This window comes from Watersipora subatra, chromosome 1 (genome assembly GCF_963576615.1).
Source record: "Watersipora subatra chromosome 1, tzWatSuba1.1, whole genome shotgun sequence".
NCBI classification, from domain to species: Eukaryota; Metazoa; Bryozoa; class Gymnolaemata; order Cheilostomatida; family Watersiporidae; genus Watersipora; species Watersipora subatra.
The window spans coordinates 40,955,748-40,975,099 of NC_088708.1; the positions used below are offsets into that span (position 1 = coordinate 40,955,748).

At 37.1% G+C, this 19,352-nt stretch overlaps 1 protein-coding gene across 1 annotated transcript; it reads right to left on the minus strand.

The window, feature by feature from the left end:
- Nucleotides 1-31: 31 nt before the first annotated feature.
- Nucleotides 32-16,201, minus strand: LOC137393807 (PAT complex subunit CCDC47-like). The gene is made up of 12 exons (XM_068080511.1): nucleotides 16,050-16,201; nucleotides 14,527-14,642; nucleotides 12,662-12,781; nucleotides 9,492-9,666; nucleotides 8,893-9,077; nucleotides 8,248-8,349; nucleotides 6,262-6,372; nucleotides 5,118-5,200; nucleotides 4,833-4,888; nucleotides 2,932-3,041; nucleotides 2,491-2,658; nucleotides 32-316 (listed from the first exon to the last, which is right to left on the minus strand). The coding sequence occupies exons 1-12, from the start codon at nucleotides 16,177-16,179 to the stop codon at nucleotides 245-247; spliced, it is 1,428 nt and encodes a 475-aa protein (XP_067936612.1). The 5' UTR covers nucleotides 16,180-16,201; the 3' UTR covers nucleotides 32-244.
- Nucleotides 16,202-19,352: the final 3,151 nt, after the last annotated feature.

Consider the following 19,352-nt stretch of genomic DNA (forward strand, 5'->3'; position numbering starts at 1 on the left):
AAACAACTTTACAAAATTATGAATTTTACGATCAAATGTCAAAAATTTATTGACAAACCTTTGTACAGACAATCATACATACTAGGCTTACATAATAAAGCGTAACCACTAGATATGCGCATATGAACAACTGAACGACTCATTTTAGAGTCATTTTACACTCCTATTGTACGTGTAGGCAGAGTTATGTTAATGATGAATGAAGCCTGACAACACATGCAGGTGGTTGCTGCTCAGCGCTGCATTATGAGGATTTGATTTTGACTGCTTTCATCTTTGACAGCTTTTTAGCTTGCTCTTTTTTCTGCCTCTTTTCCTAAAAATAATAGGAAAAAAATGTACCAGCGTTTGAACACAAACCACAACCAAAAATATCCGTAACGAAGTTCTATTGTTCTATTGGCAGGAGTTGTTTCCACTCACAAAACAACAATTGAACCTGGTATATATATAAACTACAGAATAATGTTTGGTTTGTGGTAAAATATTTTACAACGAAGGGTTGTCAGAGACTACATGTAGGCAGGACAGCAGAATGACAGATCTTAGACACGACCAAGAAATAAAATGTAGGAGCAACAGCATATACAGTCAAATCTTGACATGCAAAGTTACTCTGTTTGGATATTCACTTCGTATGGTAAAACAGTTATATGTTGGAGCGAATATTCTTATAAAAGTACTTGTATTTAGTTCTAAGTCATTCCCTCATCCAAAAAACCAAATAATTCCATTAACTACACTTAAAAGTTGACTTGCAACAAAATTCACATTACAGTTATTTGATATGAAAAGATTCACCATGTCTTACTCTGTTGTGTGGTAGGTGCCAAATATGTGGAAATGTGATTACAAGCTCTTAAAAGCTCAAAAACGAACAGTTAATCGCAGCCACAAAGACCGCCGTGGTTTGGATTCTCTTTCCAAAACGGCTCAAATGTGACGTAGTTGTGGTAGATGGTTTCTGTTTACACTTTCATGCAACCTTATTCGTCGAAATATTTTCACAAATATACTTCACCCATTCAATAAAACCATGTCTATTGTTCTTACGCGTTTATTTTATCGTCATTGTAATGCTGTCACTTTTAGCACTGATATCTTATAACTTACCGTAAAAATTCATTTAATTTTTTAACCTTACCTCGAAGGAGTACATATTATTGTCTGATAATCATGACAAGCCTGTTAGTCGCCTGTGATAATCGAAAAGTGCTGCAAAAATCATTTGCGAAGTATTGGGTCACATGATCAGATTACGACTTGACGATTTGATCAAGATGAAAACAAAACTGTAAAGTAGCGAGCATCTATATTTGATACGGAGTCTTCGGTAAAACCCGAAGTGTTTTTCATAAACTAATGCTATGATAAATTTTACATTGAGCTTTTTATTGGCTTTTCAATTCATATGAGAACATCACGTGACAAGACAATAACCAAACCGCAATGACTACGTCAGAGAAATAAACAGATTCCCATCTACGACGGCTTTTCGTTTTTGAGCTTTTAAGAGCTTGTAATCAAATTTCCAAATATTTTGCACCTACAACACAACAGAGTAAGACATGGTGAATCTTTTGATACCAAATAACTGTAATGTGAATTTTGTTGCAAGTCAAAATTTAACACTATACATAAAACAAAATAGATAGAAACTAGATTAAACCAACAATAATCAATAGAGTCTTTCAGTGTAACTTCACCTTGAGTGGAAGACGCATGAGTGGAAATGTAGGCCCAGTAATGCATAGGTTTGCTGGTAGAGCGAGTGACTAGACACTAGATGTAGTTAAAGCTAGTTTATATATCGTTTTATTTGCTGATAGAGCGAGTGACTAGACACTAGATGTAGTTAAAGCTAGTTTATATATCGTTTTATTTGCTGATAGAGCGAGTGACTAGACACTAGATGTAGTTAAAGCTAGTTTATATATCGCTTTATTTGCTGAAGTTCAGTTTTAATTTTTACCAGCATCTTTTACTTCTACTAGCAAAACTGCTTCAAAAACTTTGAATAGCGTATACTGGAAAATACTGCTGAATACTGAAAATACTGGAAAATACTGTTGAATATTGGAAATTACTGTTGAATACTGGAAATTTTGTCGGGTGTCTCGGCAATCATTTGCTTTCAATTTCATATATAAACGTGTTCAAAAGTCGGAGTTTGACTGTAGATTTCAAAGAATTAGATGGTACTGAAGCAATCCCACATTCTGAATACAACCAGCCGAATAAGAAGAGAGTCATTGTCATTCAAAAAAATAATTGATAGTGGCTTTGACTAATCAATTTCCATGACACTGTCGTGATGGCCAATGTCAAAATATAACGGCTTATCTTTGATCTCATAACATAATCATCGGTTTAAAACCTACGAATAACACATCACTTGTGCTACCGCTTGTAACGATCACTCATAGCATGTAATTGTTGACAAAGAAAATATGAATAGGATGAATAGGAGTTGATATACATGGTTCTTACCTCCATCTTACGAGCCTTCACAGGATCCTCTTCATTCATGTATTTCTCCGTCTCAGCCTTCAGGCGCTCTTCCTTGCGCAGCTGAGCCTGCTCAGTGCGTTGCTGGTGCGCAAGCTTGTTGTAGCCTTCTAGAATTCTCTGCCGATTTTTGTCTGATTTGTTCTTGGCCTAGAGAACACCGCAAGTACTAACAGGGTACAGAAAAATAGCCCGTCGGTCCAATCGGTAAACGAGCCAACTGCGGCAGTATAAGTTCTTCACAAGGTTTAAGCAGAAAATTCTGGGCTAATATGATTGAAGAGACAACTTCCATAAACAAATGTTGTACAAACAGAAATTGTTTATTTGAGAATTAAAGACGTGCTGTTAACATTCAGAAGCAAATCCATGCAATGTTGATAATTAGTGCTAAACTTCTCGAGATAAAAACTTAACACTGACCTCTCTGGAGAGTTTAAACCTGCGTGCTTTTTCGACACAGTAGAGCACGAGCTTCATCCATTCTTCAGATGGAGCAAAGTCTTTGCTGGTTACATGTCCTTTCTTGCCCACTAAAATACATATAATATTAGAAAAAGTAATATTGCTAACTATAACTTACTAAGGTATGTCTTCTTAGGTTAACCGACAGCACAAATATTTATTGCATTAATAGCACTGGATAACAATAATATTTTTATGTAATTTCGATCAAATATCAGGTTTTATCAAAATTTTCGTGAAAATACACAAAGATACACTATCTGTGCAAATAATGACCGGAAGCACACTACAAAGATGTATGCACAAGCCGATTGGTGTAATTTTATAACCATGGCACAAAAATCAATGCGGGATGTATAAATACGTCACAGATTTTTTTGGTATTTGTAAAATCTGCTTCCATCCTTTGTTATAATTATCTGTCATATTATGGGTAACAATAAAAAAACGTAACACGGCGGCTAGATGGGAGAAAATGTATTAGAATGGTGGCCAATAGAAGCGCTTTTGTCTCGCGTTCAGGAATTGGCTAATCGTCGATGTTGAAATTGTAAGTCATAAGTATGTGTTTTGCTAAAAAAATGACCATCTTAGATCACAGCTTGGAGTTAGCATTGCAAGTGTATTTGTCTCCAAAACAAGCTTTCATTCATTCGAAATCATTGCTGAAAAACGAAATATCATGGTTATATTATATGGTACAAATAGATGTGATTTTAAAATGCTGTCAATTAAATTTTAATATAAACTCCTCTAGACACACATTTAAGATACGGTAACTTATGTGAGTAAAGGATAATTCCTAACACAAGTTTCCTTAATCTGGCTCAATATGAAAGCACGAGATATCCTCAAGAAATATAGGCGCATAAAACTCCCTCAACTGAAACACCAGCGTGTCTAGGAGTTGACCACCTTAGCTACCAGATATACAGCTAAGAGCTATACAACTAGATATAGAGCTATACCAGCTCTGTTTCATCTAGTAATAAACTTATAAACACTTAGGAGAATAGTTTGGAGCAACAAGCAGTCGTTCATTATTTGTTCACATATGTTTTTATAGAACCGTAGCTACAATTAATACTAAATACCATAAGATGCTAATATAAAAGCTCTTGTAATAGGCCAAATATTTTTATCTGTGTGATTTATTACGAGAGTTACAAGCTGTGTCATGTCATAGAAACAGTAATCAAAGTTTCCTCAGGACATATACAACCAAGCAGGAGACAAGCTCCAATTGCTGCCACATATATGGTGTGCATGACTGTAGCGCATACACAACCAAGCAGGAGGCAAACTCCAATTGCTACCATATATAAGGTGTGCATGACTGTAGCACATACGCAATCAAGCAGGAGACAAGCTCCAATTGCTACCACATATAAGGTGTGCATGACTGTAGCACATACACAATCAAGCAGGAGACAAACTCCAGTTGCTACCGCATATAAGGTGTGCATGACTGTAGCACATACACAACCAAGCAGGAGACAAGGTCCAATTGCTACCACATATAAGGTGTGCATGACTGTAGCACATACACAATCAAGCAGGAGACAAGCTCCAGTTGCTACCACATATAAGGTGTGCATGACTGTAGCACATACACAATCAAGCAGGAAATAAGGTCCAATTGCTACCCCATATAAGGTGTGCATGGCTGTATGACAATTTGACCACTACATGTTTTAACAACTAACCAATGACAACTATTGTTGCCTTGGGAATGAAATAGGAGACCACAGGAGAATAGGAGTAAAGAAGAGAAATAGCCAGAATTGAAGGGGCGAGTAACGTAGATAAATACGTATATAGGTCTGTATATCATAATTAACTGGCTAGTCAGCACCCACCGTTGAAACAGAAGATGAGACATTTGCTTGTTTCCGGCACCTTTTTAGCGTCGTCCCTGCAAACACAGAAGCAAGAATATGCTAAACCATGATCTGACCACACAGTTCTCAGCATAGAGCTTATTAGATGGGGCAAGCAGCTATGCGAGCCACAATGCCTAACCCAAAGGCAGTGAGTAGATACATCTACTCGTCTACATCCCACCGTCTGTATGTGCCTGCTATGTCAAGGGTAAAATGAGAGCCCAATAATCCTAACTGAATGAAAATAGAGTAGCAGCTTACTCGGATGGCTTCTCCCCGGAGTATTGGTCAGTGATATGCATATACTCCAGCACACCCTCATTCCACTGTATAAATGAAAGCACCTGCAACAACAAGTAACATGCAGGGCGGGTGGTGAGAGAACACTAATTCTAGAGCCTAAACAGGGTTGCACGAGGAAAGAAACTTCCCAGGCATGGCCCTAAGTAGCAAAGAATCTAGCTAGCTGGAGATATGCTGGTTATAAAGTTGCCCAATGCTAAGTTTATACTAACGGGACGACGGATGAAGATACCGAAATTTAAAATGACTTTGATATGACTTTTGAAGTTTCAATGAAGTGAACTAAAAATATTTGAGCAAAAAAAATAAAAAATTGATATTTTTCACATTTCTACTGAAGCTGTTTTTAAATGTATATTAGACAGAAGTGTTTGGTTCCCATTAACACCCACTGCAACTGTATTGCCGTTGCAAGTATCCTCACCAGGTGATCGGTACAGTAAGGAAGCTGGTAAGAATGTCTATGAATTGTTTATGATATACTACTGTTAACGGAGAGGATACTCGCTGCTCAGGGAAATAACAAGTAGAGTCAATAAGGTTGAAGAAATGAATTCCATCATAAAATGATATAACAGTTAATTCCTACTTCTGCGGAAATAATTATTGTTAAATCAAAAAGTTTTCCATAAGCTGAAGAATAGTCTAGTAATATTTTATGACATTCTGAAGTTTAATTGACTGAGCTTTTTGAATAGTTTAGAAAACTCTAAATTTGGAAGAGCTTGAAGCTAACGAAGGCTAAGCAAAAATTGCAAAGTATTTGCCGAGTTTTCTTTGACCAAATACAATTAAAAATGTGCGCAGCTTCTCACGATTACTAAATGCGTTTATGTAGTTTAAAAGGTTACTGCTAGGAACTATATTCATAATCTACTGGCATCGTGTAATCTAAAAACAACAATAGCTAATCAATTAATTGACTACTGAAAGCAAAAGTCAACCATATTTAATTTCTTCCTCGGTCAGAGAAACACCATGTCTCACATGTCATAGATACTTCACTCCCCATAACCGTGTGTACTTCACTGCAAGAGAAGGGTACATATTATCACCATCCTTCACGATATAACAGGGTAAAACACATGCTATAGTCACCAACCTTTTGATCAGATATAAAGGCTTTACTAGCCTCCCCTATCTCACTGAGCACCTGGTAACTGCTAGGCAGCCCGTAGTCTTCAGCTTTCTTTTTTCCTTCTATATATAAGCTCTACAACACACAGCTACTCATGGCAACTTCTATATATAAGCTCTACAACACACAGCTACTCATGGCAACTCTACATATAAGCTCTAAAACACACAGCTACTCATGGCAACTTCTATATATAAGCTCTACAACACACAGCTACTCATGGCAACTCTACATATAAGCTCTACAACACACAGCTACTCATGGCAACTTCTATATATAAGCTCTACAACACACAGCTACTCATGGCAACTTCTATATATAAGCTCTACAACACACAGCTACTCAGGGCAACTTCTATATATAAGCTCTACGACACACAGCTACTCGTGGCAACTTCTATATATAAGCTCTACAACGCACAGCTACTCATGGCAACTTCTATATATAAGCTCTACAACACACAGCTACTCATGGCAACTTCTACATACATGTATAAGCTCTACAACACACAGCTACTCATGGCAACTCTACATATAAGCTCTACGACACACAGCTACTCATGGCAACTCTACATATAAGCTCTACAACACACAGCTACTCGTGGCAACTTCTACATATAAGCTCTACAACACACAGCTACTCGTGGCAACTTCTACATATAAGCTCTACAACACACAGCTACTCATGGCAACTTCTATATATAAGCTCTACGACACACAGCTACTCGTGGCAACTTCTATATATAAGCTCTACGACACACAGCTACTCGTGGCAACTTCTACATATAAGCTCTACAACACGCAGCTACTCATGGCAACTTCTACATATAAGCTCTACAACACACAGCTACTCGTGGCAACTTCTACATATAAGCTCTACAACACACAGCTACTCATGGCAACTCTACATATAAGCTCTACAACACACAGCTACTCATGGCAACTTCTATATATAAGCTCTACAACACACAGCTACTCAGGGCAACTTCTATATATAAGCTCTACGACACACAGCTACTCGTGGCAACTTCTATATATAAGCTCTACAACGCACAGCTACTCATGGCAACTTCTATATATAAGCTCTACAACACACAGCTACTCATGGCAACTTCTATATATAAGCTCTACAACACACAACTACTCATGGCAACTTCTACATACATGTATAAGCTCTACAACACACAGCTACTCATGGCAACTCTACATATAAGCTCTACAACACACAGCTGCTCATGGCAACTTCTACATATAAGCTCTACAACACACAGCTACTCGTGGCAACTTCTATATATAAGCTCTACAACACACAGCTACTCATGGCAACTCTACATATAAGCTCTACAACACACAGCTACTCATGGCAACTTCTATATATAAGCTCTACAACACACAGCTACTCATGGCAACTTCTACATATAAGCTCTACAACACACAGCTACTCATGGCAACTTCTACATATAAGCTCTACAACACACAGCTACTCATGGCAACTTCTATATATAAGCTCTACAACACACAGCTACTCATGGCAACTCTACATACAGGATTCACGTAGTGCCTGTCAACTCGAAGCAAACAGACTCCGCAGCAGGCATTACGCATGTTTGAGAGTAAAAGGGTGATACTAAACAAACTGTCTTATATATCAATGTTGCTGAAAGATTTTGCATGTAAAGTTAAGGATTTTGGAGTTGTTTGCTCTTCTGACTGTTTAGAAAAAGGTTCATGCTCTTATAAACTTGTATACTTTGTATGAAGACTCAGCTACATCTCTTCAGCATGAGATGCCTGCCTACTAAACTTGTGCCTGAGATACTATCATACGCTGAGAATCTTATTTTCTACAACTTAGGTTTTCAAATGCATCTAGTTATTCTCATACTAGCAAATATCAAAACATACCAACTCTCATTCTGTTTCATCAAGAACTGAGAGACAATCTACTCACTAAATCATTCATATCTTTATGTAATCTCGAGGCAGATTTCTTCTGCGCGAGGCAGAGTACATAGTTGTCCATATCGTCCTTTTCCATCGTCACTCGTATCACCTGTCGTCATAAAGATGAAATAGAGAAACAATTTGAAGAGATTTTGCTATTAAGAGGAAACAACTCGTAATGAGTTGGTTGCGATGTAAACTCCTAAAGGCCTATCTAAAATACATTAATTATTAAAAACCGTCAGCTAAAATGTTTGACATAGGGGATACAAAGCTCAACTAACCACCTTACCATATGTACTGGTCGACATCAATAGATGGGTAAAGGTGAGAAGAGAATCAGTAAGGAGGGTAGTAGTACACAGAGCTAGCAGAACAGTGACGAGTGAACAATTTAGAACAAAGAAAGAAAAACATAAAAAGAAACAGCTAGAAGATGAGAGAGGTAGATATTAGAAAGGTGGAAAGGTAAATAAGAGAGACAGCAAAGAGAAGTTATAGAGACGAAAATTGGAAAAAGAAAGATAAAGATGAGGAGAAAGAAGCAAAGATGAACAAACCAGGAGCTATGCTTACAATTTGGTCAGACACAGGCTTGACCATTCTATGCTTACAATTTGGTCAGACACAGGCTTGACCATTCTATGCTTACAATTTGGTCAGACACAGGCTTGACCATTCTTTGCAGGAAGTTGATTAGGTCCTGCCTCTTGACCATCCTGAGCTGAACCAGCATTCCCTCTACACCGATCCTCCCTGAGCACCACATCACATACGAGTGGTCAGATTCCTTCATGAGCACTCCGCTCGTTGGCTCCTTACTAGTGCCATCATCCCCTGGAGATACAAAAGAAGAGCACATATGACCCACGCCTTCCCATTTACTATACAAAATCACTATATTCCGCTTTCAACACGCAATACCAGGCATGATAGCCATTTATGGTAAACTGAAAAGCTAGCACTACCCCGAGGAATGGAGACCTAAACTAGCCAGACACATTTTGTATGAACCAGATTGTATTTGACAATTACACCTGTAAGAGAATGATAATCGTCTAACAGAGAAGTACAGTTATTGTTGTAGGCTAAAATAAAACACATCCACAAAAGTAGGACAACTCTAGTACATTGTTATCGAGTTTAATCTCATTCTCGCACTCCAATGTGAGCAATGCAAGGACAAAATGATTGCATGACAATAAAACTGGCCAAACCATGAGACAATGACAGCCAAAAACAACTACTAACCGACGATGGAGAACTCCCTTTCAAGACGCTCCTTGTTCGCTTTGTACCAGGCCTGAGCAAGGGTGCTGTTCTTGGAGCGGCCAAGCAAAAAGGAGAGGAAGTAGATGAGCATGCCAATGATGAGGGCAAGTTCAAAGTAATAGGTACCCCAGTTCCTTCGCAAGCTGGGAGGAACCTACAATAAACCAACTAAAAAGTTGATTGAGGATTTACGACTTTAACATGGCTGCTTGCTAACCGCTGATGAAGGGAATTAGAGCTGTAATCTTGCAAGGTTGACTTGCAAAAAAATTCACATTACAGTTATTTGATATGAAAAAATTCACCATGTCTTACTCTGTTGTGTTGTAGGTGCCAAATATGTGGAAATGTGATTACAAGCTCTTAAAAGCTCAAAAACGAACAGAAAATCGCAGCCACACGATACCACCGTAGTTTGGATTCTCTTTCCAAAACGGCTCAAATGTGATGCAGTTGTGAGAGATGGTTTCTGTTTACACTTTCATGCGACCTTATTCGTCGAAATATTTTAACAAATATACTTAACGCATTCAATAAAACCATGTCTATTGTTCTTACGCGTCTGTTTTAGCGTCATCGTAATGCTGTCACTTTTAGCAGTGATATCCTAAAACTTACCGTAAAAATTCGTTTAATTTTTTAGCCTCATCTTGAAGGAGTACAAATCATTGTCTGACAATCATGACAAGCCTGTTGGTCACATGTGATAATCGAAAAGTGTTGCAGAAATTATTTGCGAAGTATTGAGTCACATGATCAGATTACGACTAGACGATTAGACCAAACCGAAACAAAACTGTAAAGTAGCGAGCATCTATATTTGATACGGGTCTTCGGTAAAGCCCGAAGTGTTTGTTATAAACTATTGCTACGATAAGTTTTATATTGAGCTTTTTATTGGCCTTTCAATTCACGTGAGAAAATCACGTGAGAACATCACGTGAGAACATCACGTGAGAACATCACGTGAGAACATCACATGAGAACATCACGTGAGAACATCACGTGAGAACATCACGTGACAAGACAATAGCCAAATTTCATGGTTACGTCATCGAAATAAAGAGATTCCAATCTACGGCGGCTTTTCGTTTTTGAGCTTTTAAGAGCTTGTAATCACATTTCCACATATTTTGCACTTACAACACAACAGAGTAACACATGGTGAATCTTTTGATACCAAATAACTGTAATGTGAATTTTATTGCAAGTCAACCTTTAAGAAAAGTGGTGGTTTTAAAAAAGGAAAAGAAATAAACAGAAAACCAACTTGCTACACAAAATATGCGAACAGGTAGCCGAGACTAACCATGCATACGATTGTGTAGATGCACAAACATTAAAAGTGATTTGAATGCATTCTGATAATACAAATGAATATTAGGGAAACAAAAGATGATGCTCCGTGTTCGTCACTGAACTGGATAGAACTGGTTTAAGTACATGTGCTCAGGCATTTTGATAGCAGTTGAACCTTATTGTAACCCTACAGGAGATGGTGCGCTGTACTCAACATGAGAAAGAACTGTATGAAGAGATAAACCTAACATCATAGGCACATCTGTGTCGAACAATCAAACACAAGATCTATGGGTTAAAATAATAAGCATTCTTAGCTATTCACAAAATTTCTCTCTATATATAATTGTATGACACTATTTTAGATTGCCTTAGATCTGTACAGTGAGTGACCTGCGTGTAACATGACAATTTTCCTCCATACTTGCTTGCATTACGTGAAGTTAGTAGAATGAGTCATTTATTAGCCATGCCTCGGTGTGTTTTGTGTTGTGAAATTTATGTGGTTCATAAATAGTTAACTAATTTATTTTTTCATTCATGCATTATCTATTCCTTCATTTATCTAGTGATTTATTCATTTTTTCATATACTTATCAATTCCTAGCGCATTCCTTCATTCACTGGTTTGATTATTCATTTACTCATTCATTCACCATATCTGAGTGACAATTAACTTATGCCTTGCTCCATGATGATCGACCATCGAAGGTACATCACTGTACTTTATTTATGCACATGAACAGCTACATTGGAATATAGTACAGGGAGAACCGCTCAAATTATAGGCTGCATACACGGTGGCAACTACTTAACTAATTGGTTAGGACAGACCTCCTAGTTCCACGCAATAATACGCACATGGTCCAAATCATGGAGCTCTACTCTTCGCTTGTTGATGGCACATGATCCAAATCATGGAGCTCTACTCTTCACTGGTTGATGGCACATGGTCCAAATCATGGAGCTCTACTCTTCACTTGTTGATGGCACATGGTCCAAATCATGGAGCTCTACTCTTCACTTGCTGATGGCACATGGTCCAAATCATGGAGCTCTACTCTTCACTTGTTGATGGCACATGGTCTAAATCCTGGAGCTCTACTCTTCACTGGTTGATGGCACATGGTCCAAATCATGGAGCTCTACTCTTCACTTTTTGATGGCACATGGTCCAAATCATGGAGCTTTACTCTTCACTTTTTGATGGCACATGGTCCAAATCCTGGAGCTCTACTCTTCACTTGTTGATGGCACATGGTCCAAATCATGGAGCTCTACTCTTTCCTGGTTGATGGCACATGGTCCAAATCATGGAGCTCTACTCTTCACTGGTTGATGGCACATGGTCCAAATCCTGGAGCTCTACTCTTCACTTGTTGATGGCACATGGTCCAAATCATGGAGCTCTACTCTTCACTGGTTGATGGCACATGGTCCAAATCATGGAGCTCTACTCTTCACTTTTTGATGGCACATGGTCCAAATCATGGAGCTCTACTCTTCACTTGTTGATGGCACATGGTCCAAATCATGGAGCTCTACTCTTCACTTGTTGATGGCACGAGTCATAAGTGGTTATGAATATGATTTCTTGCAGAAGATTCATCTATGGTATTGTATTTGATCGACTGGCTCAGCCTGTGACCAACCATTTGCTACTTTACACATACAGCAAACAACACCTACCCCACCTCACGGTCTTATCCTCATTATTACCTTATCAGAGGTGGCCAGCAATCTCCAAAGGTGGCCAGCAACCTCCAAAGGTGGCCAGCAACCTCCAAAGGTGGCCAGCAACCTCCAAAGGTGGCCAGCAACCTCCAAAGGACAAAAGCCATCAGACCTACCTTGGCAAAAGTAAGTTTTTCCTCAGTTTTTTCTCGGTTAGTTTGGAGGTTCTCTGAATCGAGCTGCGCGCCAACAAACTCTTCTTGGTCAAAATCTTCAAATTCATAATTGTCTTCTACCTGTCGACATATTACGTAAAAGTGCATTTAGAAGTCTTTGTGACATTGAAACAGAAATCTGTTATAATTTATAAAAACCGATAAATATATGCCAAAATGCCCGAAATAGAGAGAAGGGCAGGTAAGCTATGCAGAAAAACTACATAAATTATTACTTTTCAAACTCACCCCTTTGGTCATATAAAAAGGAAAATCTTGACTTAACGTTTTTAATCTGTGGGCTGTACTATAGCTGCAGCAATATTAGTTTGCATTAACAACGTTGCTCCTTTATATCATCAATCTCACTGGTTTTATAGACCATGTTGCGCTAATTTTTACAATAAGTTGATGGGGAGAGCACGTCTTTGACGTTCATTTACAACAATTTGCTTATAGTTTTCTAAACAGCAAAGTCTACTCTGCAAAGTAAAATTAATAATAAATATTTTATAGGTCAACAAGAAAGCAAAACAAAATATTTTACAAAATAGCAGTACTGCCTCTCTATCGTCATTCTGTATTTAGGGGGAGACAAGGTTGGGATAAAAGAGAACTTTCAACAATACTCCAACTTGTGACATTCGGATTGGTGGACCGACGCCCTAACATCTGCACCAATCGATCGCCTTTGTATTTATGGACAATTGCACAGCTACCCTATTCTCCATTTTGTCACAACAGCAGACGTTCTATCACGACAAACTAGATTGTCACGAAAGTTGTGTACTTGTGTATAATAGATATAATGCTAGACATATGTCGTTTTTTTCTTTTGAAAGTGATGTGGTAGATTAACGTTTAAATAGAATTTTGGAACTCGTTCGGCTTGACAATTTACGTTATATGGAATTTTTTACGTAGTAGGAAGCAAAAACTTTACATAAATTATTAAAGTTATCTGGAATTTACGTTATAGGTGTATGTTAGAGAAGCATCCACAGTATTAGCCAATACAATCTCGATATACAAATCAATTGCCAATGTATGACGCCCACAACTTCCCGAAATGTTTTATCAATAAAAGTAACATAGCTGATAGAAAATAGAACAAAACAAATAAACAAAATATATCGATTCAATTAAACTTTGTCTAGTGTAAGTGAGAGTGAATTGCACCACACATTTTTATTACGCGCTCCACCATCAAACCTACACATTGCCTAGTCTACACTTTTATTTAAAAATTAAAAGAGAAAAGTTACAATTAAAATATCTTTTTATGGATTATTATATAATTAATATAGCTTTCAAATATCATTCGGGTTACTACATTTAGTGTTTTACATAATTTTATATAGCTAATTCGTTTGCTCACTGAATGCAATGATTTGAAGTATCATTTACATTTTGGAACAAATTAAACAAAGTACAACTCTTATACTTTTATTTATCAAGTCTTATACTCTTATGAGACCATTTGCCCTAGCATGTAACAGTTTTGGCATATGAAGCAAACATTGGAACGGATTCACTTTGTATGGCTGAATTTGATTGTTAACTTAGCTTCTTCCAGAAAGACATATAAAGTTATCTAATTTAATTTTTACACATCACCGTCATAAGTTTGTATGAAGTTTGAACGACTCATTGTTTTTATAGTATGCCGTGTCGACATAACTTACGCAATAATACAAGACAAAAACAGACTTTTTTTCGAATTTATTTAGTAAGCTATCTAAGTGGTTAGAAAAGATGGCTCCTTTTTGCATCATCACAGTACTGTTGCCAACATAACTACACGCAATTGAAGAAAGTGCCAGTACCTCAACTTTTCCATCCATCTCAAAATCATCTTCCGTAACCGAATCTTCAGATTTATCTTCGGGTGGCCCAACCCACTCATCCTCTGTTGGAGGGTCTACTTCTGCTGTCTCAAATTCTTATGCAGACAAACAGAAATTAGAACAGTGATTATAAGTTGATAATAGGGTCATTCGAAAACAGTTTCGACCATCGAATCTCATTGGAATGCTGTTAATAGATATTCTAATCCTCAATACAATGACACAGTATCCTATAATGCTGGCTATGGTAGAGGAAAGACCAAATTAGCGCTATTTTGCTCACTGACATTGTCAAACCAAAGCTTGAATTTAAATGTTACTTAGGCTTAGAATGCATCATTTTTAACCTTTTTTGTGTTGCATTGATACCATTCCAAAGGAACAGTTTTAATTCTGCTAAGATGTTGGTTTAAGACTTTGCTATCATATAAATGGACTTACATCACGATCTTTGTCATGCTGAGCACCAAAAAAAGTGGACAAGGGTTGAGGTATATAACAAAATAAATCTTTAAGAGCTATCCATTTCCGCAAGTGCAAAGTATTTAAGTATTGGTAGTGTATTAAGTAGAGGTCAGTAGTTGAAAAATATTGACAGAAAAAGCATTTGACTACGACACCCGCTTCCAATATTAGTAGCAGCTGCAATAAATGCCGATCCACTACTAATTGTAACTTCTATATTCAAAAATATGAACAGTTTATGAAAACTAACCAACAAACTTTTTACAAAATATTTTTTACATTTGCCTGAGGCTAGCTTATGATAAAAAGATACCATTGTTTATATCGCTCATATATTTGTAAAATCAATTTAAGTGATTTGCAGTGAGTAAACACAGTGAGATTTTACAAAGTGTGCTTCTAACAAAATTTCTCTCAGTATCCAACGTATGTCTTGCAAATATTGAGCATGCTCTGCATGTGCAATTATGTTTACCGCTGAAGCAGTAAGGTTGTTGTTACCATTGCAATGATAAGACAGTACTAGATGAGACTCCAACCATAGTAAAACTAATGTTGCTAACTAAGTATAACTAATAGTGTAAATATTTGATACCGCTATGACTAATATCTCAAAATATAACTATTATACATGAACCGTGTCGTATTTTTGCAACAAACTACAATGCTCTCGAAGCACAAAGAGGCTTCTGCAATAGTGTTGCCAGCATTTTACTTTTATTCAGTGATAATGCCACAACAAAAATGTGAACTTAATCTACCTAAATATGGGGTTGTTACACAAATTCAGTATTCGCTATTATTTACCTCCATTTCAGTTTGCAAGTGTTTTAATACCGAGGTCATTACCTAAGCTGGAGTGTTCGATAAGTTGATTAATAATCTGTTTATTTGTCCATATAAAATCCAAAACGGTAAACTGTACCACAAGCTGAAAAAAAGACCAGTGGGCGTCTAAAAAGGTTTGTTGCGTTGCGATATAGTATTCTGTTAGATCAAGATTTTTCATTAGCGTAATAATATATGTAAGTCCCTACCCTCCTCGTCAAATTCAGCAAAGTCGTCGAAATCTTCCAAATTTTGTTTTGCAAACGATAAAGGTATGCGATAGGTAACAACTAATAAAATAAACACCAGTAATAGTCGGTACGATTTTACAACAACCATGACTCTATAAAATATTTGCGCAATGAATGGAAAACTTCAACTACAACCGGTAGTACCATAAACTATGGAGAGTTGTCGCAAGGCCTAGAGCAGAGTTAGTATAGCTTACATTACGCAACAAGTGCCCACGAATTAAGGAAATATTATGGAGTTATCTTTTCTTACTAAAAGCGTAAGAAGCTTACCGCATTTTGCAAGTACATGTACATGTACACTGTATGTACATGTATCCCATGTACACGTGGTATGTACAGTATTGTGAATTTTGTTATGCTCAAAGAGTACACAATTTTTAACTGACTATTGTCCCAAAAATTCCGTTGAGTTGATCAATGTAACAAATTTTGGCAGCCACAAAGATCAAATCAATAACTGTTTTTGAAATGTTACAGCCTAGCAAGAACTTTGTATAGTATATTAGAGTGCAAAAAAATTTTTTGCAAATAACCTTTAAATATATAGAAACGTTTTTGGTTTAGGCCAAATAAACTGCATTGCTACCAAAATCTGCTGCAAGATAAAGGTACTACAGAATCGTTTTAACCCGCATATAACCACCATATACCATAACATCAGTGCCTATTTATGACCATGACTGCAATGAACATAGTTTTCCATATAAAACAGATACAAAAATATGTACTAAACTAAATATTCCAAAGTATGTAGAATTTTTTGTTCAGGCAAGATTTTGACACTGTCCAGAATTGACTTTCAGTAGACTCTCCAAAAGTCCAGCTGCATTAAAAAGTTTACAAGCATCATAGAAGCTCTTCATAAGTGTATGCAAACAAATTTTACTACAAGTGAATTGATCTTGAGTGACTTTGCAATATACAATAGAGTTAAACTAGAGTGTGTACTGGCGTTGACATTTTCCACACCATAGTTGTGTCTTTCTTGAAATATCTTTTAATTAATAAAAAGCTTTTTAGAAGAGGTTTTTATTGGTAAAAAGACTAGCCAGAATATTTGCTTCAGTTTAAAGAGTGAAACAACTATTAAGCTGGTGAAAGAGTTGTTTTATACCAGTGATGGCGCTCTAGTAGTGCACATACTCAATGACATCCCGCCTTAATAAATAGATATGCCACTGCTGTAAAACAGTCTAATCTTAAAATCACGATCAAACGACGGAGTGCCTTTACAAGTCACTAAAATTCTATTGAGTGTTTACCAGACACCATTATCATCATCAATGGACAGCTATTGAGCCAATGCAAAACCTTTAAATATCTTACAACTGCTGTAACTTAACATTCTAAGTTAAATGATAAAATTCTTTTGAGACTAAAAATATTAGCAATATTAGAATATGGAAATTTGAAGACGAAGCAAAATTCCAAACCTATAGGTTTATGAGACTAGCAACTATGCTTATATTGCTAATGCATGAACTATCCGACTATCTACAGTACAGAAACTGAGAAATTTAAAAAAAGGAGGAATATCCATCACTTATAGTCATTATTGTCCTGGAGATGGCTCAAGTATGTTAGGAAGTGCTCATAAGTGCTTTTCAAAAAACTGCTGCCTCACCAGTTAAAAAAGTAAAGACATGATTAAAAGAAGTCCAGATTAGGACTTCAAAGCACTGTCGTAAGAATTATCATAAAAGTTGATTCTAATGAAATGCAGAGGTTGACAAGAAATAAAGCTGTCCGAATTAGACTGTTGTTAATCTGTTAGGCTAGACTCAGTCATCGTTGCACCAACAGACTATCATGAAGATCATACTATACGCTATCCACTTATGCTGGTCTCGGGGTAGAGGGATGATGATCAGTAGACGCATATACATGTACATGCCAAAAACATTTACCTATGATTCATTAACTCTTTCTAGTGTGATGACAAAGATCCCATTGTAAAGGTACGCTACAGAAATATTACAGAGTGTAACAGAAGTATGGTAACATTATTATACATTTATATACAGTAAAATTGGCCAAACTTTGTCCGTAATAAGTTTGTTATGTTGTGGAGAAATTATGTTATGCATAACTCATCCAAATTCACACACAACATCAGTGTTGAATTTGTTTGTCATATTATTCTATTTTGACTATGTCTAGTTTGTGTACTTTTATAAGCTTGTGGGAACTAATTTGATTATTACTGGTTCAGGTATAGTGAAGGTGTTAAGCTATTGCAAGCAATGCTGATAATTACCAGTACAAGTTACTTCTTTATTCTATAAGTCAAACAATTAAAATACACAACTAACGAAATTCTTAAACAATAATATTTAATGACACAACAATTAGAATAGCTAATGAAAGTTACTTCCTTACTCGGACGGTCGTCTGTGTTTGCTTGGCTCGGTCCATGCGGCTGCGAGTTTGGATAGTCAGATGAGAGTCATGGCAGTCCTTACATGAAGAGGGATAGGTAGTTGAGATAGTGGTGTAGAAGAGGCTCAGCTGATGAAGGAGAAGGAGGCTTCATTGGTAGAAAAGAGAAAGAGGCTCCTCAGCAGGCAGATGGAAAAGCGTCCAAGGAGGCCCTCGAGAAGAGAGAGAGCGAGAGCCAGAGCCAGAGCTCAAGCTAGAGCCGAAGATAAAGATGGGGATAGAGATGCTGAGTCATTAGAGCTGTTCTCTTTTATAGATGTCTGGCATGTGGGATGGTTAGCCTGTGGGTGTAAGGTGAGTGTTAAGGTTTGATGCTTTCTGTCAGGCGTGTGAAGATATCTTGTTTGCGTAAGTTTTCAGCTGGTGCACATGATGTTGACATGTAGGGTGGAGCTCGTGACTTACTCCTGGTGTTTAGGTCATGTTTGACAGGAGTGGCAGAACTGTATGTGACTCAATTGACTTGTCTCTAATGTTTCTCTGGTGGCTTCTTGATGATAGTGGTTGGTAAGTTTAATTGCTTCGACTTCCCTTTGGCATGTTCTCCATCTGGTGTTGATGCAATTTCTATGATTGATTTCTTCCAAATTTCAAGTTTCTAATTTGCTTTTGACATTTTCTAATTATTGAATCTTTTAATGTCTTTGGGTGTCTTGCTACTTGTACAAATTATATGCTTATTCTGTGGTTTGGCTACATTCCCTGTTGGTATCTTGTTTTCGCAGTGTCTCCATACAACAAGTTATTATTAGTAACTGAGGTTGATAGCTTTTCATGAAGAAGTTAATCAGGCCTACTCTTTTTATAAGGTAAGGTAAC

Bases quoted from the DNA above. Each gene is read 5' to 3' on its own strand.
- LOC137393807 (XM_068080511.1), bottom strand. From the start codon at position 16,179: ATGGTTGTTGTAAAATCGTACCGACTATTACTGGTGTTTATTTTATTA. The intron at 5,201-6,261 runs GTTGGTGACTAT...TTGTTGTTGCAG, and splicing joins CCTTTATATCTGATCAAAAG to GTGCTTTCATTTATACAGTG. The intron at 2,659-2,931 runs GTCAGTGTTAAG...GGTGTTCTCTAG, and splicing joins GGTTTAAACTCTCCAGAGAG to GCCAAGAACAAATCAGACAA.